This window comes from Macroventuria anomochaeta, assembly GCF_010093625.1.
Source record: "Macroventuria anomochaeta strain CBS 525.71 unplaced genomic scaffold BU25scaffold_12, whole genome shotgun sequence".
Lineage (NCBI taxonomy): Eukaryota > Fungi > Ascomycota > Dothideomycetes > Pleosporales > Didymellaceae > Macroventuria > Macroventuria anomochaeta.
In genome coordinates, this window is record NW_022985373.1 from 178271 (window position 1) to 197530 (window position 19260).

At 53.5% G+C, this 19260-nt stretch overlaps 7 protein-coding genes across 7 annotated transcripts; 4 read left to right on the forward strand and 3 right to left on the reverse strand.

Moving 5' to 3' along the window:
- Positions 1–140: 140 nt before the first annotated feature.
- Positions 141–1278, reverse strand: BU25DRAFT_420633 (uncharacterized protein; the record flags this gene model as incomplete). The annotated part of the gene is made up of 5 exons (XM_033708032.1): positions 141–319; positions 492–495; positions 534–701; positions 847–874; positions 962–1278. 5 exons carry the CDS (start codon positions 1276–1278, stop codon positions 141–143), a joined length of 696 nt encoding a protein of 231 aa, XP_033562863.1.
- A 320-nt stretch (positions 1279–1598) lies between these two features.
- BU25DRAFT_490315 (uncharacterized protein) lies at positions 1599–7837 on the reverse strand. The gene is made up of 3 exons (XM_033711488.1): positions 7396–7837; positions 1939–7342; positions 1599–1886 (listed from the first exon to the last, which is right to left on the reverse strand). Exons 1-3 carry the CDS (start codon positions 7830–7832, stop codon positions 1824–1826), a joined length of 5904 nt encoding a protein of 1967 aa, XP_033562864.1. The 5' UTR covers positions 7833–7837; the 3' UTR covers positions 1599–1823.
- A 740-nt stretch (positions 7838–8577) lies between these two features.
- Positions 8578–9768, forward strand: BU25DRAFT_447682 (DNA replication complex GINS protein PSF3; the record flags this gene model as incomplete). Its single annotated transcript, XM_033709551.1, has 4 exons — positions 8578–9190; positions 9297–9486; positions 9544–9652; positions 9701–9768. Exons 1-4 carry the CDS (start codon positions 9021–9023, stop codon positions 9766–9768), a joined length of 537 nt encoding a protein of 178 aa, XP_033562865.1. The 5' UTR covers positions 8578–9020.
- Position 9769: 1 nt separating this feature from the next.
- BU25DRAFT_390448 (uncharacterized protein) lies at positions 9770–11999 on the reverse strand. Its single transcript, XM_033704567.1, has 2 exons — positions 11655–11999; positions 9770–11474 (listed from the first exon to the last, which is right to left on the reverse strand). The coding sequence occupies exons 1-2, from the start codon at positions 11793–11795 to the stop codon at positions 10044–10046; spliced, it is 1572 nt and encodes a 523-aa protein (XP_033562866.1). The 5' UTR covers positions 11796–11999; the 3' UTR covers positions 9770–10043.
- Positions 11960–13727, forward strand: BU25DRAFT_29394 (Undecaprenyl diphosphate synthase). The gene is made up of 3 exons (XM_033701895.1): positions 11960–12458; positions 12510–12769; positions 12820–13727. The coding sequence occupies exons 1-3, from the start codon at positions 12237–12239 to the stop codon at positions 13418–13420; spliced, it is 1083 nt and encodes a 360-aa protein (XP_033562867.1). The 5' UTR covers positions 11960–12236; the 3' UTR covers positions 13421–13727.
- On the forward strand, positions 13700–15462 carry BU25DRAFT_29517 (uncharacterized protein). Its single transcript, XM_033701896.1, has 4 exons — positions 13700–13929; positions 13987–14938; positions 14988–15195; positions 15252–15462. The coding sequence occupies exons 2-3, from the start codon at positions 14035–14037 to the stop codon at positions 15086–15088; spliced, it is 1005 nt and encodes a 334-aa protein (XP_033562868.1). The 5' UTR covers positions 13700–13929; positions 13987–14034; the 3' UTR covers positions 15089–15195; positions 15252–15462.
- On the forward strand, positions 15463–18651 carry BU25DRAFT_29518 (GTPase binding protein-like protein Rid1). The gene is made up of 2 exons (XM_033701897.1): positions 15463–16902; positions 16951–18651. Exons 1-2 carry the CDS (start codon positions 15781–15783, stop codon positions 18499–18501), a joined length of 2673 nt encoding a protein of 890 aa, XP_033562869.1. The 5' UTR covers positions 15463–15780; the 3' UTR covers positions 18502–18651.
- Positions 18652–19260: the final 609 nt, after the last annotated feature.

The window sequence follows — 19260 nt, forward strand, 5'->3', positions numbered from 1 at the left end:
GCACCTTCCACCAACAAGTCGGTCTACGAACGACCCTGGAGACTGTCAACGCATCAGCACGTGTATATAGCGGAGTAACTGTCTGGAGCTTTCTCCAGCTTCGAGCTGACCGAAGGCAACTCGTAGAAGTTTGTTGCCATCTATGGTGGTTCTCGTCTTCGCCTCCTTCGTGAGGTGGTGTTCCACACGCAGTTCTCGCCAACAATAGACGAATACGACGGTCGTTGTGCCTGTCGAGAAACCCAAGAAGAACTCTGCGAGAAGGACAAGCTTTTCTCGGCACTGGAGACCGTTGAGCAGCGCGCTGGTGTATCCGGTCCTGGCAAAATCAAGGTCACTATTCACGGTTTAAAGAGATAGATAGGCATACAAGTGTCAAGAACCTGCTTTCACCGCATGTACGTCAGTTGGATGGTTCATCTGTTAGCGCCCGAAATCATTCCAAAACTTTGGTGTGTGCAGGCACCCCAACTCAACCAGGGTGAACTCACCGTCCTATTGGCACGATACAGAGGTGTCGAAATTAGACTTACGAATGATCTTGGATCTAGCGAACAGGCTGCCCAATCTCGAGGTCGTTGGGTGTCGGTTGGGTCGTAGCAAGTTTTACCAGAAACATGCCCGAAGGGGTCGGTTCTGGTCTCACTACGAGCATGACTGGGAGGGTCCGCGACGAGATACGCAAAATCACTTTGCAGAGGCTGTTGAAGACTTTAGCTTGCTTTCCTCAGTGAAGCGTGCCCGCCTCGATTTTCCGCAGTTGTGCTTTCGAGCAAGGAAGTTTGCGCCACTGTTTTGGATATTGATCGGTACAAGTGCAGCATTGATCTGGTAATAAATCATTACCATCTCCCTATTTCCCTTCACTTTATCACTATACTCTTGTGCAGTATGTTAACACAGCAATTTTAGCAATGAGATCATCGCGATGATCGAGTTGTCGCCCAAAACAGGCCCCGACGTGCGTTTGGTTCTTGTTATCGTCAACATGATTCTTTTGCGCATCTCCGTCTGTTCTGGATTTGGCGCCGTGATGGCCTTCTGGTACAAATCGGTCCCCTTCTCCTTCCTCCCGGCGAATGTTTTCATTGGTATCAAAATCAAACCCGCACAAAGAAGTCGACGTCTTCCTGCGCTGGCTTGGTCCCTCGGTTTACCGTGTTTTTCTTCGTCATTCTGCTCCTCTCGGCTGTTTGGGCCATCGTTTCGCTCGCTGTTGCCGCGAGTGCCTTTCAGCAGCAGCAAAGATCCAGGCTCTGGAGTTGAAAAAGCGGACATCGTCATCTGGACACATCTTGTCTCACAAGTTCCTTTTTCTTTGGGTTTGGTACGACTGTGCCTCGCTGTCCGATTGGCCAAAAACAACAGCGATGAGTGACTCGGTTTTTTCTCGAGCGTTTGCGGGAGCTGCGCCGTTTGCAACCCGATCTCGAGCGTGTTTGGGAGCACAGTTTTTGGGAGGATGATGAGGATTGGAGTTGTTGTGCCTGGTTTTGTCCTCGTTGGTGGCGATCTTGGGCAGTCACGAGGTTGCCACATGGGTTGATTGCTCTCCATTCATCTGTAACCGTACAAATTGAAGACATTTTCCTTCTCTCCTCATATAGATGTTTAAGTTGACCATGATGTGTTTCGTTGCACCGTGACAACCTCCAGGGTTCATTTACAGATTTTCGGAATCGAAATTGTTTCTTCTATACTAGCATCCGTGGTATCGCTCTTTCGCCTGTTATGCTATCATGTCTCGCCATATCGTAGTATTGTACACCTTATTCCTCCCTCCTTATCCTACGTCCTTTCAAAAGCGTTGTCTGCGACACGTTTTAAGCGAAGTAGCTCTTCCATAGTACGCCCTCCAAATCCTCAAGTTGTTCTTGTTCGAATGCCTGTCACATCGTTAGTCATGACAACAAAAGATAGTAAAAGAGTGATGCTTACCTTGACATCAACATGCCATGTATCCTGCCTTGTCTTCTTGAAGTCCGACAACACCGTCTTCACACTCTTACCCACCATGCCCGGATCACTGCTCGCCTTACGCGCAAGCGTCGCCAAAACCTCCGGCAACCACGCGGGTGGCGGAGACTGGTAGGGGAAGGCTTGCGTCAAAGCACCCAATCCCAGTACAGCCGCATGGCGTGTCAATACCAATTTATTCTGGTCAGCGGATGGCGTGCCATGAACCGATGTCTTCTTCTTGGGAAGCGGGTTCTTGGTGAGTTGGGTAGTGAAGCGCTTCTTCAATGTTTCGACCTGCTTGTCGCGGAAGGCTTGCGGACTGCAGCGGATCATGCCACTGAGCGTTGCGGCGGCGCCCATGCGAACCTCTAGCTGCACGTCGCTGAGCATAGAGGAAACGCAGTCGAACAGTTCTTGCTGCTGAGACGAGCTCATGAGGAAAAGGCGGCGGAAGTAGATGACCTGAACGTTGATCAAGATACGCAGACGCTGATGCCAGCTCGTGGCTGTCTTGCCAATGCGAATGAGCGCAGCAATGAAGTCCAAGTCTTCGCCTTCGCGCTGTGGAATGTTGGGCAAATGGCGGAAGACGTGGTATGCAAGAGACTGCAGTTCGGGGTCTTCCTTGATGTCCATCATATGCAAGAGCTGTTCCATGAAGACATCAGGGAAGAACTTGACGAGTTGTGTGCATTCGTACGAAGAGAGTGTCGAGTCCAGCCAGAGAAGGACAGTCTTACCGCCCGACGTGTAGGAGGAGGGTGTTTGTTGACCAGGCTCGCGCTGGTGTCGCCAGGCTTCGAGGCGGGCGAAGGTTTCGGTGATTGTGGCGGTAAACTCGTCGGAGGGTTGGTACGGGCGAATACCGATTGACGAGGCGTCCTTCTGTGCTTTAATCAGGGTAGCGACATCCTTGTATGACTCATGGTAACGCGTGCGGTAAATTGTCGCAATAGTCTGTCCCATCGCTTCACGCACACCCTTATACGGATGATCGAGGTACTTCATGAAGTCCTCTAAGATTGGCTTCTCCAAGCGGAAGTGCCAGCCGGCATCGCTGATCATCTGTGTCAAGAGATGCACCTTGGAGCTTTCCTTGAAAGCAGCATTGGAGTCCATATCGAGGCGGAAGCTTGCAAGCCAGTCAACCATGGGCCATCCTCGACGCGGATCCTTGGATTGCAGGACAACATGCAAGAATGTTGTCCAATATCCCGAGTTCTCAGGTGTAAGACCATCCTGGAAGATGCTGCGAACGATCGGGAACACATACTCCCAAACCTCTGTTCGCTGGTCCGGCTTCAGATCTGGTGCGCAAGACAGCAGCGCAGCCATGATCTCGGATGTGGCGCGATGCTGGTGCTTGTCGCTTCCATCGCTGTACACGGCCTCGGTGAGGTCCTTGATATCATCGAATGTCGCCTCGGTCAAGCCACAGAAGATGAGATCGAAAGCATGCGTCAGCAGCATCGCACTTGACATACGGAAGCGGTCAGCGCTGGCATCACGGGGCTCCTGCTTCATGAATGCGAAGTAGTTCGAGAACCACGAGCGCGTCAGGTGGCTCGCGATCCTCTTGCGGACAGTGTTCTCGGTTTCGTCGTACTCTACTTGAGGCGCGTTCGGCAGGAAAGCAGGCATGGTCTTATTCCACACCAGCCAACCAGGGTAGTCGAAGTCAACATAGTATTTTGCCTCAGGCTGTGCAAAGGACTCGAGGTACTCCTCTGTCCAATTCGGGTCATCAGGTCGAGTTGTGACCGATATCTTGTCCGGCAAATCCTCTTCGCCTAGCAGGTACTTTTCGTAGCTGTGGCCAGTGATTGCACGCGTCTGAATGACTGAGAACAAGCCAATAAAGGCTCCTGCGTAAAGGCCTCGCAAGCTTGGATGCTGGTCGATAGCGCCCTTCGCCACGAGATCGATCATCTCATCAGAAGCAATAGTATCGTAGCGCATCCCGAGATTAACGATGATGGCTGCTGTACGGCTGACCTTCTTCCAGTGCTCAGTCTTAGCGATCTGAACCAGTTCTTTTGACAGATCAGCCTTCTTGCCCTCAATGCGAGCGCGCTTCTGCTTGATATATTCACGCCGCTTTGTGACCTTCTGCTGCACAACTTCGTCCTCGGCGGAGTCGATGGCATATGCGATCGCTTGAACGACATCCTTATCGAGAATGACCATGCGCTCCATTGCTTTGCCCATATCCATGACCTGGAAGGTGGCATTCGTAGCAAGCTTCTGCACTGATGGCTTGTCGGCACCAGTAACTTCGATGAACGCCTTGATCAATTTGGGAGTGAACCTCCAGTCACGACTAATTGTCTTTGCCAGACTGCCGAAGAGCAGAGCAAACATCGCACCCTTGATGCGAGGGTAATCATGCTCTGCAACAGCCTTGACAAAGGCGTCCAGGAGCGATGGAATGACAAGAGGTCGAGCGCCTAGTACACACTTGACGGCCGATTCGTTTGCGGTCTGAGCTGTACGTCGAATCTCTGTGTACAGTGATATGCTGGACTCTGCAAGATCGAGCAGCAACTGCTTGTCGAGCTCAGTCTTTGGCCGAGGGTTGGCGTTGTGTCGAAGGCGCTGCAAGTGGTATACGTTGGCGCGTCGGACAAGGAGTGGTCGGGGGTACTGTTTCCGCAAACCGCTGAACCTGAATGGCTGCTCATCGTTGTCGAGTAGCCTAGAGATGCGGTCAAGGACATGCGCAGAACGCTCAATACCAACATCGATAAACCAAGATCGGTAAGCGTTGTACAGAGAATTGAAGCAAGGAACATCATCGGGTTGCTTCTCGATCAAGAATCGATGAACGTCATGCAGAATCTCACCAACGCGGTGGCGGAGGTCGTGGATGAGCTTATAATCCTTATCCTCGCGAGACAACGGGTAGCCAGACTCGTACTGGAATGTAGGCTTGACCTCTTCATCCTCTGCCTCACCCAGACCAGCGTCGTCGTCGATGCCTTCCGTGTCCATGGCGTCAGGATCCGACCCACTCTCAGAGCCAGCATCGATGCTTCCGCTGACTTGATCATGTCGAACGTCGAACAATACTGAGATACCAGAGATAATCAATCTCAGAAGGACGAGATTCCTCGATACTTCATCTGACCAGTCTTTACCAGTGCCCTCTCGCTTGATGGGCGAGTCCGCCGAGATGAGTGCAACAAGAGCATTCATCGAGTTACTGGCATGGGTCTCAAACAGCTTGACGGCGAACTCGACCTCTTCAGGCTTGGGAGTGTGCCACTTGACGTTCAGGCTCTTCACATCGACCTGCCTTCCCCACGACTCGGCAGTGATACCCTGCGCAAGCTCATCCTGCTCGTAGATATCGTAGTCGATGGTATACGTGCATGTCAGGTTGAGAAGGAGATGGTGAATGAAGTTCGAGACGTGCACGGTGGGTGTGCCTCGGCACTTCTGTTGCATGTACTCGGCGATCTCGAAGAGATCATCCTTCCACTCGAGAACAGCATCACCAACATGCACAACGCACATGCTCAAGATGCTGAGGTTCCAGACCAGAGCCCGGTCGCGAGGGAGAACCTCTGCGCCGGTTGTTCGCGTCGAGCCGGCACCAATGTCCTCGATCTCTGTACGGATGCCAGCAAACAGGTGGGGCAACAGACGCTTCAACGCCTTTTCGGGATTGATCTTCACAAGACTATTGCAAATGAAAGCAATCGCATCTCGCGCCTGATGAATGACGTGATTCGAGATAAAGTTGGCGATCTTGTCGAGTGCAACATCGTAAAGCTCCGGCGAAAGCGCAGCGAGCAACGGTGTGAATGCAGCTGGCAGATGGTTCACCACGTATTCCTCAGGAGATCCACTACGAACTCTTGAGGCATCTGGCAGATTCTCCAGGAGGGTAAACACACGACCGAGGAACGAGATAAGGAACTCGTTTAGGCCTGTTGTGGAAGACCGCAGGATCAGCTGCTCGTCTTCGTCGCTAAGCTCTTCGTCATAATTGATCTCGATGTTGCCGTTGGCGCTTTCTAATCGTTCGACTTGTTGCGTGATCCATTGCATGGCAAGCCCTGTGTCACCGCCCATGTCCTCTTGTGGCGTCTCTGTCCCATCTCCAGAAGGGTTTGAGGCTTTCTTCGCCTTTGTAAGATCGTGGAACGGTACAAGGTAGCAGACGCCCTGCACGTACTGCAGTGTATGTAACGTCTTCTCCAAATCGTTGGCGTCGATGCCAGGCAATGACAGCCCAAGGACAGTTGTGACATGGCATCGCCAGCCCTTGGTCTTCGCCATGATCTTCGAGAGCATGTGCAACGCACGAATGGAGGAGATAGTGCGATGTACCTCGACAAGACCCTGCATGGCGGGATAGATTCGCTGCAGTGCGCCTGGAAGAATGAGGTTCGGTTCCAGATACGCTAAGCTTTGGAGCGTAGAAAGCGCATACTGAACAGCCTTGTCGCTCTTGCTGAAGATGCCCATGAATGTGACCTCTCGCAGACAGAGCACAAAACGCCTCTTGACTTCATCGTTCAATTGGCGCTCCTTGGGCACGTCCATCTCGCCACTGTGTTCTCGGTTCCAGCGCAGTACGAAGAAGTCGGCAAGGTAGTACACCAACTGTGCGAGCGGCCTCGTCCAACTACCGGAATTCGATGGGTGGAAGAACGTCTCAACAGCCTGGATCAGGCCTTCTAGCTTGCTTAGAATAGAGTCTGGGTGGTCTACACACGCCGGCGACAATGACATGCCGATGAATCGAGCGATGTGGTGGGTCGAAGGGTGCTTCCGCTGGTCCCTATCCAGCATGACTGCCAACCCAGCACCAAGATCGACTGTATTGCTGTACGGCGATGTCGCCTGTCCAACTGGAATCTCGAGAAGACGCAGGATCGCTGTGAATATGTGTGAGTTCTGCTCGCCAGTGAACATGCCGTATTGTGAGAAAGGGATGTGCGGCGCTGTCAGGTTGTCTCTAGCCAGTCTCGAAATCGTGTCGATGAAGTGTGCATCGAACAACCGCGATCGGTTCACTAGCGACCAGCAGTGGAAGAAGGTGGGCAAGTATTCCTGCGGTAGAAGATTTGGCTTGTTTTCTGGCGCTGCGTTTGTCGGTAGCAGCAGGTTCAGCAGACCCACGACAACGAATGCGCTTTCGCTGAACGACGTGCTGAAGAAGGGCAACAGCTCCTCGAACATAGCAGGTATCTCGTTGGGGTCGAAGTACAGCTGTGCAAAGGTGCACATCTTCGTCAGTGTTCGGATGTTGCGCTTAACATTTGGTGGGTGGGCGCCACCAGACTCCGAAGGTAGAACGAAGAGCTTCAGCTCTCTGTATAGCGGTCGCCAGTCGAGGATGAGGTCTTTGCCGGGGCGCAGGTAGTGTTTTCGCCTGTCTCGTGTCAGCTGTGTCACTGAGCCATGGTCAGGCTGCAGAATACTCACTTGGTCAGCACCATGAACATGGATGCAAAGCGTTCTGCTACCAGGTAGTCCAGCCCAGGCGCAAGAGCCAGCTCGTAGTATAAGCTTACGAGCTTCACTCGCGTGCTGCGGGGGAGATCGAACTTGAGGGACAGCCAGCCTCGAATCTCGCGCGTCCAGTGCACAGCACCAGGGGCGAAGTCGCCGGCGGACACGGCGATGTAGAGATGTTTCAGACATGTGTTCAAGCTCTCGAGGCGCTCGCTGTGGTCCTCAGTCTGATACGGCAGGTACTCAAAGTACGGAAATGTGCGTGGGCGGCTTCTGCTGTCTCCGCCGTCGACTGTGCCATTGGCGCCGCGCCAGTCGCCGCCAGGAGAGGTCGCTCGCGAGTTGTCTGCGCCGGTGCCTGAGTCGAGGGCGCCCATGAGCTGCGATATCCGCTCGCTGACAGCCATGTTGGGTGGGGGGGGGGGGGGGGGGGGGGGGGGGGGGGGGGGGGGGGGGGGGGGGGGGCGCGGGCGTGAGCGTGGGCGTGAGCGTCGGCGATGAGCTTAAGGCGCGGTGGAGTGGAGCTCGCTGGCGGCTATCATCAACGAGAGGTGTCAATCAATGCTTGCGACAGTGAAAGGAATAGTGTGTTGCTGTTGCGAATGTCAACGATGAGGCTCAGTGACTTGCAGGCGAACCACGCCGAGCGTAATCGAGTATCCACACGACACCAGATGATCACCAGCGGGAGCTTGCGGGCATGACGTACCTGGATTCTGCCGCGTCTATTGTTTGAGGTTCTACTGAGGAAAGGCAGAAACTGCTGGAGATCTATGAATCTGTCCCGGAGAGAGATGCCACAGGCAGTTCATGTAAGTAGCCGCCTCGTTGCTGCAATCCCGAGCTGCGGCTCGCTTCGTGATGATGACCGGGGACCTCACTGGAGCTATGGCAGCGAAGGCGGTGAGACTACGCCCGCAGCGGCTAGTCAGGGCGCGCGACGACAATCACCAAGACACGACTGCTGAACAACAGCGAGCTGCAAGAAGCAAAAAAAATAAAATTTGTTTGAGGCTGCAGGACAACGGTGTTTAACGCGCTTGTGAGGAGTTTAGAGGGTAAAGTAGTCAGTGATCTCACCACAGGCGGCGAAAACGCGCTATAAGTCCGACTCCCGCTCCAGGCACACGCAGACGCGCACCACAGCTTGAGGGGCAACAACGGTAAGCAGATGATTTCTTGCATTCTCTCACGTTCCAACGCCTTCCCTGTTTGTCTCGTCCTGCAGCAGATTCTGTTTCTCAAATCTCGTTTCTACCGAACGGTTCTTGTGCATATTCGTCCCGTCATCCATGTGGTTGCACGACACGCGACATGCCTGTTGCCGCCACATGGCTCTGTTTGCGCAGTACCGTGGTTCAGCGACCTCACTTTGCACATGCAGGAGAGGTTCCTGAAGGACTCCTGCCTTGAAGAACAAAGAATCGTCTCAGTAATTATTTTCATTCTGAGTGGTTACTGCCTGCTGTTACTTGCTTCCTCTGTTGTACACAAGCCTTAGCAAATCAAACGTGCAACTTCCATCTCTCATCGAGCATTTGCAGAGGCCACTCACTCTACGTCACAATTCTAATCGGTTACAGCGATCCGCCAAGATGTCCTACTACGACGTCGATGCCATCCTCACAGATGCGCAAAAGGTACCATGTACCTTTGAACTCACCGTCCCTGGCCTAGGCTATCTTGAAGGCAACATGACCGGCGACATGAAGCAAGGTTCCAAGATCGAACTTCCCCTTTGGCTAGGAGAGATGCTTGCCCTCAGGTACGAAACCACCCCAGCAACGACCACACTTCTGCCACACCGCGTACTATCGCTCATAATCTTCTTCCACTTCTCGCCCTCGGCACCACACTAACAATGTCCACAGCCAATCTCTCAACACGCAATCCCTAGTGACCCTCGACCCCCCGACCGCCCTCTCCCCCCGCGTCCTCAACGCCCTAAAAGCAGATCCTCGAACCGTCGATTTGAGAGCGCTGGCACCGCACTTCTACAACCTGGGTGCGCGGATCCTTGAACTCTTCGATGAGGACGAGATGGTCGAAGTACTATCAGACGTGAGTCTTCCTCCACTTCCAAGTTGAGTGAAGAGTAACAAGCAATTGTTTGTGTAGACGTACAAGGCACGAGCGGCGGTTATTGCCGATCAAGCACATAATCCTCGTGGTGCATTGGGTGAAGGTGCGGATTTCATGAGGGGGTTGGATGAGAACGAACGGCAGTGTAAGTGTCTGTCTCGTTAACATGGTGGACACGTGCTAATGAAAGCAGTGTTTCGAGCTGCACACGACAGTGCAAAGGGCGTGCGGACATGGATGGCGGATTTACAAAAGAAGTGAAGAGACAGAGGGTCGATGACAAGATCTAGTGATGTAAGGAGGGCCATGTGGCCCTCGTTGATGACTGAACTATAAACATGTGCGCCACACGTTGAGCGAGTGGATGCTGGATGATAGACGAACATGCAGGGCGCCAGAACTCCACGCTAGCGATGAAAGAGAGACGCTTGATGACGAGAAGAAGAGGTCTAGGGACATACAAAACGCTCAGACTAGTGGCTACAAGACGCACGCTGGGTGAAAACAGATAAACGCTTCAAACAACTCTTCCTGCATCAAGCCCCGCGAAAAGCACCTCCGAGGTTGCTGTTTTGTAATAGCGCAATGAGTTGCTCCGGAGGGTATCCAAGGAAGACCGGACCGTTGAAGACCATCTGAGGAATCACCTTGGGAGTATCCTGCTCTTTCGACGGTGATGGCGGAGGCTGCGGTACCGGCTCGGGCTTGACGGTAGGCTCCGGCTTTGGACTGGGCGATCGGTAACTGCTGGATCCGGGCTGTGTAAGTGCAGTCGCCACCGTAGGCATCGTGGGCATAGTAGGCACTGCTTGCGGCGCCCCTCCTGCTCGCATCCTGGCCAAAGCCTCGTGATCGAATGGACATTTGCCGGCAGACTTTTGTTGCATCTGACCAATCTCACGATCAGTTTTGAGCGGCACTGGTGGAGAGGCGGTCGCGGCAGAGCCGACTGAGGACGAGCTTTCGGCGTTTGTGTACTTGGCTGGGATCGAGATGCCCCATGGTCGGCTTGGTGATTCGCCCACCCTTACATCCTTGAGGGGCCGATCAAAGTGACTCGTCCTATCCTTGTCTGCAACCGGCTCTTGTGGTATGTCCTCTGGTGGTGATGCCACACCTTGCAAGCTGTCTGACACGGCCCTCACCCACTTTGTGACCTTCGCGTCCGCCTTTGAATCTGGCTTGCCCTCATGTTCCAGCTCTTCCTCGATCGCATCTTCCGGTTCTTCAGGCAGCCAAGCTTGGTGCTTCTGGCCCAGTCCTTGAATCATGTTGACGAGGTTGCCGTATTTGCGGTCCAGCTGATCGATGCTTTCCTGGTTGCTCTGAAAGCGAGTGATGCAGACCTCATGACTCCTTGGGAGCTCGTGCTTGTGCTTCTCGAAGTATTTCGCAACCTCTTCGGGATCATGCTGGTCAAGGAATCGAATCGGGCACACGACGGCAGACCCCTCGACGGACACAGAGGGCGAGGATGGGTTGTTTCCACAAATCTCAGCGCGAATAGGGTCGGTGAAGGATGGGCGTTTCGATCTTCTGCCTCGCGAGCTCAGTCTTGAAGTGGAGCTACGCGGGGTAGCGAGCGAACTGCCTCTTCCAGCTCCCGAAGCGAATGGACACCCAAGCTTACTGGGTGTTCCAAGTGCTGTGAAGTCTTTCTCCATGGGCGATGTGACACTGCTCGTTTGGGTATTCGATAATATTGTTTGTGGGTCCGCTTGAGGGCCGCTCCAGATTCTGACACCAGCATCCTCGGTGGGAGCACGCAGGGCAGTCGCAGCGACCTCAGCCTGTCTAATTACTACAGCCCGACTCTTTCGCTCCACATCGTCACCTTGAGCCAACAGATCCACCACGTTCAACCGCGCCCGGGGTTGTTCTTCGGCGACTCGCTCGAGGTCCTGAAGGAACGCAATATGCTCCTGTGACAGTGTGCTCGGCGTGAAGCGCTTCAGAAGATCGAGATACTGAGGTTTGTCAGCCAGTGGGCCAGAAGGGCGTGGTGTGACAAGTGGTGTGATGTAGAGGATCAGGATAACATGTGGTTGTTGTCTGGCAAAGCCGCAAAGCAGCTGCAGGTCTAGAGCTAAAGTGTATCATCATAGAAGAGGTGTAGATGCACGAAAGAAAACTAGGTGGTAGCTTACCTGCTGTTTGGCCCAGGACAGCTTGCATTCAAGCTGCTTTTGCTGGTCGAACAGAGCCTGGTACTCTCCGCTCAACGCTGTGAAACCCTCCGCAAGCTGATCAGCGAGCTGCGCGACATGCTTGTTCGCCTCATCACCCATGGCTGTGTTAGTCTCGAGCAAAAGTGGTGGTGTGGCAGTGAGTCTTTGGGGAGAGACCAGCTCCGATTGCGCGGCAAAGAGGCTGCGTTGTCAGGCAAAGGAAGAATCGGCGGATGTAACGGCAGGGGTGGGGAAGCGAGACTGCCAAGCGCAGCCCCAAAATGGGAAAGACCGGTAACGCTTAGACTTTCCGAGGTCCCTTGGACACTGCGCGTTCAGCCTGCGCCTCAGCTTTCTGGCCTTGGTTTACGTAGCATCTTACGAGACTTGGCCTTCATATACAGCATGCCGCCCATTCCGTGATATCCTAGCCCTCCAATTCCACCATAGACCACTCCACGCACTAGACTGTCCAATCTTTCTCGATCAACTGTCCCTGCAACTGCGACGTTCCTATACATTTCCTAGACCGAGTACCTCCAGGGCTCAACAATTTCCACCATGGGCTCCCTCCACGATTCCCGCATACACAAGTGGCTCGCAACCTCGCCGCCGGTCGCATGGACAATACGACAGCTGAGAGAGATTCTCATCGGCTCTCTCAAGCAGGGACCGATTCCCCAGCATGTTGCGTTCGTCATGGACGGTAACAGGCGGTTTGCGCGAAACCACCACATTGAGACCGTAGAAGGGCACAACATGGGCTTTGAGTCCTTAGCAAGGGTATGTTGCAGAGATAAAAGCCTCTTTTGCAGATTACTGACGCATTCGTAGATATTAGAAGTCTGCTACAAGACAGGTGTGACGGTTGTCACAATCTACGCCTTCAGTATTGAGAACTTCAAGCGCTCAAAACACGAAGTCGATGCTCTGATGTCCATGGCCAAGGTCAAGCTCGAGCAGCTGTCTGAGCATGGTGCTCTTCTCGATCGATACGGAGCATCCGTCAGGGTATTGGGCCAACGAGATCTGATCAAGCCTGACGTCCTCAAGGCGGTCGACAAAGCCGTGTCTTTGACTGCGCATAACAAGAAGTGGGTGTCTCTGCAAGTGTTTGCCTCGAACGGCGTTCTAATATGTTCAGGGCTATCCTAAATATCTGCTTTCCATACACCTCCCGAGACGAGATTACGACCGCAGTCATGAAGACTGTCGAGACCTACAGCACACCGATTCATAACCTCCAGAGCCCTTCGAAACGTACATTCTCCGAATCAGGCATCACACAGCACATCCGCAAGCAATCTCTCAAGGATGATTCAGAAGGCGGGGCTGAGCAGCGCGAATCTCGGTCGTCTTCACCATCAAAAGAGGGCAAGCACGACGACGAGCGGTCTTTGTCATCGTCGACGGCGATCAACCCGTCGGAGAAAGATGAATCGCATCTTCACCAGTTCCTGGATCCTGAGGCAATCACCGCTCAAACCCTGACGGACAACATGATGACAGCGGATGCCCCACCACTTGACTTGCTAGTGCGCACGTCCGGTGTGGAGCGATTGAGCGACTTCATGCTATGGCAATGTCACGAGAACACATCGATTGTGTTCCTGAAGTGCTTGTGGCCAGAATTCGACTTGTGGCACTTTCTGCCGGTGCTGGTGGAATGGCAATGGCAGCAGAAGAAGATACAGGAGGCCGCAGCACAACAACAGAGAAGTCGTGGGCGGTCCAAGTCGGACTAGTACCACCTTCAGGTAGCTACGACACATGGAGAGGCAGATGAAGTGCAGCGATCAAGATGCATCGACGATACCCCAGAAGCAAGCGAGCTTATTCATAGTGGAATGCAAGATTTTGGCAAATCAGAATGCGCAACAACCGAGTTCATAGTCCAGACTCGACTCCCAACCGTTTGGAGACTACAGTAGCTCGCACGCGAGTGTAGGCAGATGACACGCGGCAGGGTCCTTATCTTTTCCTGACGTTTGCGTTCCTACACCGCCGTAGAACCAATCCCCGTTATTCGCGCTACGGCAGGGTAGACCACGATTGGTACCCCGGCAAACGCCTAAACGTCATACTAACAACGAACTAGCCCTTTCACAGCGCAATGCTCTGGCACGCCATAAAGGCCGCGCGTGATCCCTTCAGCCCTCAGATCAAGCTGAACGGCATTTCTGCCGGTTGACTCAACTTTACAGCATTAAAAACTGATCTTGGTGCCATCAACTCTCACTAAGGAGTACTTCAAGTATAAGTCCACAGACAGCCGCGGCTATTAACCATCAGCTCATCACATGTGTAATAGAGGGATCACATCATACCTGCCTACGATCTGACACCCTCGATCGGGACCATGGCCACTCCAAACTTTCTGACCATTCCAGTCGAGCTCCGGGAATTGATCTACGTCTTCCTCTTTAGTTCTTACACGATCGTCCACGGCCTTAGAGGACCCAGCAAACCTGCCCAAGAATCCACATCCTCGCCTCGTGCAGCCTTGCTACTCACATGCCGTCAGATTCACGCTGAGGCCTGGCGTCACCTTCCACTGAATGCCACCCTCCATTTCCGCAGTACGGAAGATCTCCTTCGTACACTACTCTCTGTCGACCAGAGTGTCATCACCCGGCTTCGTCACATCCGAGTCCGCGCGTTCCCGTTCCCACTCTATGCAAACGACAAGCCGGAATACTACCCCACGTACTACTTCGCCAATGCCTTGTCCCTTCTGCCTGGCCTCTGTCTCGATGAACTGGAAGTGGACGACTGCTGGCACGGCTACGGACAAGGCGATGGCTGGCGAGACGTAACAACATATATGGATATCGAAGCTCTTCTCAAGAGCGATGCATGGAAGAGACTCACTTACATCACGCCTTGTACGGACTTCATCGCCTCAGGCTACGACCACAGGCGGAAGCGACAACAGCAACCCGAGACTTGGGATGCGCTGCTGAAGGAGCGTGATGGCGAGGCATTCGGCGCAAGTGTGCAGATGAGGATTGTACCCACCAAGCAAGCCGAGGCCAGGGACGAGGAGAGAACAGAAGACGGTCGCAAGATGCAAGAGTGGTCCGCTCGCCCAGGTCACGAAATTATCCAGAATTGGCGCCTAGCAACACCAGAGCAAAGCCTCAAGGGCGAAGTCAGGATCATTGCGACGAGGGGTAAGAGGGCGAGAGCTGTGCAGCTAGGTATGCAGGAAAAGAAGAGTTGGAAAGAGCTCAAGGAGCAGGAAGGTGGATTTGTGAGAGAAGGTATGTTGCACCTGTTCAAGGGTGTGGGGCGAAGGCTAAGAAAGAACAGATTGGTCTCCCTATTTCCACGATATGGCGGATGCAATGGGATGGGTGTATGGGGGTTGGGCTAGGAGGATGCAGCTTGCCAATCAGGCTATGAAAGGCTGAGTGGTGTGCAGCATTAACAACCATGAAGATATCCGGATACGACACGACGAGAGATTCGATACTGGCAGTCACGACTTTCAGTTCGATCTATACACTTTGATGCAAATGTCAACAGCCTTACCCCAGCTGTGCAGGGATATGTTATTGACACCCAAGAGCGTAGGCACAGGAAGAACAAACGAGTAACAGGACATAACTTCCAAATACGATATCTGAATCCAGTTCAGCACTGACAACTTGCTCAGACCTCTGAGTGGTGCTCGTTCTGTATTATACATGTCCGCCTGATCGAGTGTTTTGAGGGCAATCGAACCGTAGCTCGGCAGCACTTGCCGCGAACGAGCAACAACACTCCACATTGTCAAGATCCCGTGGCTAAAAGGAACGGCACTTGGATCATTGGAAGAACAGGTGGCCCAGACAAAAGCAGAAAGTCGAATTGCGGTGTGACACGTGCATTCGCGCTCAAAGATGCCGACCCCGTTAGCGCGCCTGCCGTTCCCGCAACAACGGGCAGTTTGTTTACTACGTCAACGAGGCACGAACCATCTGGAGTAGACAACCCCAACTGCTCCGCCAAATATGCCAGACATGTCCCTGCTATAGCTTGCATACGTTTCAATTGCATCGCTCTTGGTCACCGCCTCCATCATAGCACCTGCAAATCTTGCCCCGTCGTCGCTGCCCTCGCAATGGCAGCGCCTGCGCCAGCCCCCGCCGCAGGGCATCGCCGCAACAAGTCGGCCTCGGTGCTCAAGTCGATCATCGGACAGCATAAGCGCTCACCGTCTGACGGCACTGCACTGAAGGCTGCGCCCTCTACTGCACCATATATTCCTATGCCGTCTGCGACTATGAATGCGCCGCTGTTGCCGCCAGACCACCCGCACAGTCAGCCGCGAACTGCCAACAACCAGTCCGAGAACCTTCCTGTCCTCCCACCGTTGCCACGCAAGCAATCGCAGGACACTCGCAGCTCGAGCCCGAGGAAGGGCCTGCACAAGAAGACCCTCAGCACTGTATCGCTGCGGTCACTTGGCAAGGACAAAGCAAAAGAGAAGCAGGCGATCGACCTCAGACAATCGCGGGAGGAAGACGAAGTCCTCGATAAGTCGAAGAGAGCCAAGTCATCGACCAACCTGGCGTCTATGTTTGGCAAGAGCAAGTCTAAGAAGATTGGACAGTCGCCCACGAAAGACAAGGAGAATACTGCTCCTTTCTCCCCGGCCCTGTCGTCTGAACCACCACCGACTCCCATCTGGGCACAGTTCAGCTCGCAGCCTCTGCAAGATATCACAGCTACGAGCAAGGTCCCGCTCAACGACCAGCGCCGCAGCCTCGAAGACGAGATCAATTTGTACACCCCGCAGAACTACTCCCCATCGAAGCAGCGCGACTTCTTCGAGGTGGGCCAGCCCTCCCTGCAGAAGCGACCTGCGCCGAAAGAACGACCAAAGTCTATGCACGTTCCCAAGTCCACAACGTCACTGCTCGACACATTTTCGCGCAAGAAGAGCACCGATCGAGCGCCGTTGACAGACGCACAAGGGAACGGGGAGAGGACAAGAGACAGCTCACCATCGAAGAGCAAGTCTACAAGGCCTGCACTCGGACGCGCTAGTACAGACACTGGCAGACAATTTATGACAATCGGCGCAATGGAACCGCCACCAAGCCCAACGAAGAAGCCAAACAGGGTGATGGCTGCAGTCGCTGCTTTCAACGGTAGGGCAAAGCAAGCAGACGCTCCACCGGCATCACCCACTAAGGAGCTTGACCCGATGGTGGTGGATGCTGAGTTCGAGGAAGTTCTGGTAAGTTAAGAATCGACAGACATATATAACAACGCCTGACAATGGTAGGAATCACGAAACATTCCCACACATCAGCGCGCTGCGATGCGAACCCTGAAGATCGAAGTCAAAGCGGACTTCGTCCGAACACACAAGCTCGATACCCCACGGGTGTCCACAACGTCCATACCGTCAATAGGAGAGAGTGAAGGCAAAGGCGTTCCAAAGCTGGGACCCACCAGGTCCCCCAAGTCGAGAAACGACTCCGCACAAGAAGAGAATCTGACGTTGCAGACGAGCAAGGCAGATGGCACAAAACGCGAGCGTCCAACAAGCAGGACTTTTACGTTCACCAGAAGCAACTCCCCAACGAAGAAGCAGCGAGCCACAGAACTGGGTACAACCGCACAGCCTAGCCCGATCCCCAAATCGCCGTCTTCCAGATCCCTAATTTCAGACGCTGCCTCGAACAGATCTGTATCCAACAGCTCGAAGACAGTCAAATCTGCGGAGTTCATCAACTACCTGAAGAAGACACCCAAGCCTCAAGAGGTTGAAGTGGGCAAGCTGCACAAACTTCGACTATTGCTACGGAACGAGACGGTCGAATGGGTCGATACATTCATTCAAGATGGCGGCATGCTGGAGCTCGTTGGCCTGCTCCACCGGATTATGGAAATCGAATGGCGCGAAGACCACGAAGATACACTCCTTCACGAGCTACTCCGCTGCCTGAAAGGCCTTTGCACAACGGACAGTGCCCTCAAGCAACTCGCCAGCATTTCATCCACCCTCTATCCAGCGCTTATCGACATGCTCTTTGACGAAGAGCACAAAGGCCCCAGCGAATTCACCACTCGTGAGCTCATCATTCAGATCGTCTTTGCTCACATCGACATGGCACCCGAATCCGAACTTCCTTCCCGCGCTACCGAACTCCTTACCTACCTGCGCGACCCTGTCAAAGAGAAAGAATCTTCGACTGTCCCATTCATCTTGCAAATGCACACATCCCGCCCATACCAGGTGTGGTGCAAGGAAATGACGAACGTCACCAAGGAAGTCTTCTGGATCTTCATCCATCACCTTAACATAATTCCCATTCCTCCCGCACCCTCCGCGGACACACCACCCAAGAGCTATGCAAAGACACACTTCCCTGGACCCCGCGCCATCGTTCCTGCGGCCCCCTACGTTGGTGGGGTAGAATGGGACGCAACTAACTATCTCGCGACACACATCGATCTCCTCAACGGGCTGCTCGCCTCTCTTCCAACGCGCGCCGCTCGTAACGAACTTCGCGAAAACCTCCGCATCTCGGGCTTCGAGAAGCTCATGGGTCACTTGCGCGCGTGTAACCCCAAGTACTACGGCGCCGTGCACGACAGCATCAAAGTTTGGATTGGTGCTGCGCTGGAAGACGACTGGGACGTCAAACCCGTCAGAATGGGCAGCGGGGACAAGAATGGCAGTACAAGTCCAGTGAAGATGAGTCCGAAGAAGAAGGCCGAGCCTGCACCGCAGATCGATGTTCCCAAGCTTGATCTGGGGTTGGCGTTCGGTAGAGAGATCGATATTGGGGGCCCGGTTGGGGGCAAGAAGGACGATGACTGGATTTGAGACCTCGAACCGATTTTGGATATGGTGGCAGTTGGATTTTCTCACATTGCACCGGCGTTGGCATGGGTCTGGCTTATCGTATTTTGGGTAATCATTCACCACCTTCCTCCCCACCCCTTCTGCGTCTGCAGTCAGACAGCATAGTTACGACTTCAACGAACATGACGACCGAGACGGCGACTCTCACTTCTTACTACTTTGGCTTCTGTTTGGGAAGCAAAAGCAGACATGACTTGTACATATACTACATACATTTCTCAAGGTGTTACATGGAAAGGAGTTGGGCATTGGTAACGAATCTCAATTACTGTATTTCAGAATCATCGCCACTATGCTCAACGAACATTCCAATCTTTTTCTTGCCGGCACTGGTTGGGGATTTTGTTTCGTACTCCAACGAACCATGAAACATCTCCAGGCTCCAAGAAACCGAGCCCACAGCAAATTGTAAAAAGCAACTCGCACGTCTACATATTTCACACACCACACTATATTACTCCAAGCGTCACAACCACCACAACAATAATCAAAATGCGCTTCTCCACCTCCACCATCGCGGCAACACTGCTCCTCACCCCTCGAGAAGCGTCGATCAATCAACCGTCGCCAATTCCGTGTCATGGGGCATTGCTGAGTGTGCGTATTTAAGTTGCTTTGAAGATGGAGTGAGTTGCCGATATTGTGATCGCGTGTCAGAATAGAAAGTTAATGGGGGTAGTATCTTGTGGAGGAAGTCTGCTGGACCGCGATACCAGATGC

Coding starts and splice junctions, on each gene's coding strand:
- BU25DRAFT_490315 (XM_033711488.1), bottom strand. CDS start 7,832: ATGGCTGTCAGCGAGCGGATATCGCAGCTCATGGGCGCCCTCGACTCA. Junction 7,343..7,395: donor ATGTTCATGGTGCTGACCAA/GTGAGTATTCTG, acceptor GACACGAGACAG/GCGAAAACACTACCTGCGCC. Junction 1,887..1,938: donor CATGGCATGTTGATGTCAAG/GTAAGCATCACT, acceptor ACGATGTGACAG/GCATTCGAACAAGAACAACT.
- BU25DRAFT_390448 (XM_033704567.1), bottom strand. CDS start 11,795: ATGGGTGATGAGGCGAACAAGCATGTCGCGCAGCTCGCTGATCAGCTT. Junction 11,475..11,654: donor TGTCCTGGGCCAAACAGCAG/GTAAGCTACCAC, acceptor GACAAACCTCAG/TATCTCGATCTTCTGAAGCG.
- BU25DRAFT_29518 (XM_033701897.1), top strand. CDS start 15,781: ATGGCAGCGCCTGCGCCAGCCCCCGCCGCAGGGCATCGCCGCAACAAG. Junction 16,903..16,950: donor CTGAGTTCGAGGAAGTTCTG/GTAAGTTAAGAA, acceptor TGACAATGGTAG/GAATCACGAAACATTCCCAC.
- BU25DRAFT_29394 (XM_033701895.1), top strand. CDS start 12,237: ATGGGCTCCCTCCACGATTCCCGCATACACAAGTGGCTCGCAACCTCG. Junction 12,459..12,509: donor GCTTTGAGTCCTTAGCAAGG/GTATGTTGCAGA, acceptor ACGCATTCGTAG/ATATTAGAAGTCTGCTACAA. Junction 12,770..12,819: donor TTGACTGCGCATAACAAGAA/GTGGGTGTCTCT, acceptor TAATATGTTCAG/GGCTATCCTAAATATCTGCT.
- BU25DRAFT_29517 (XM_033701896.1), top strand. CDS start 14,035: ATGGCCACTCCAAACTTTCTGACCATTCCAGTCGAGCTCCGGGAATTG. Junction 14,939..14,987: donor AGGTGGATTTGTGAGAGAAG/GTATGTTGCACC, acceptor AAGAAAGAACAG/ATTGGTCTCCCTATTTCCAC.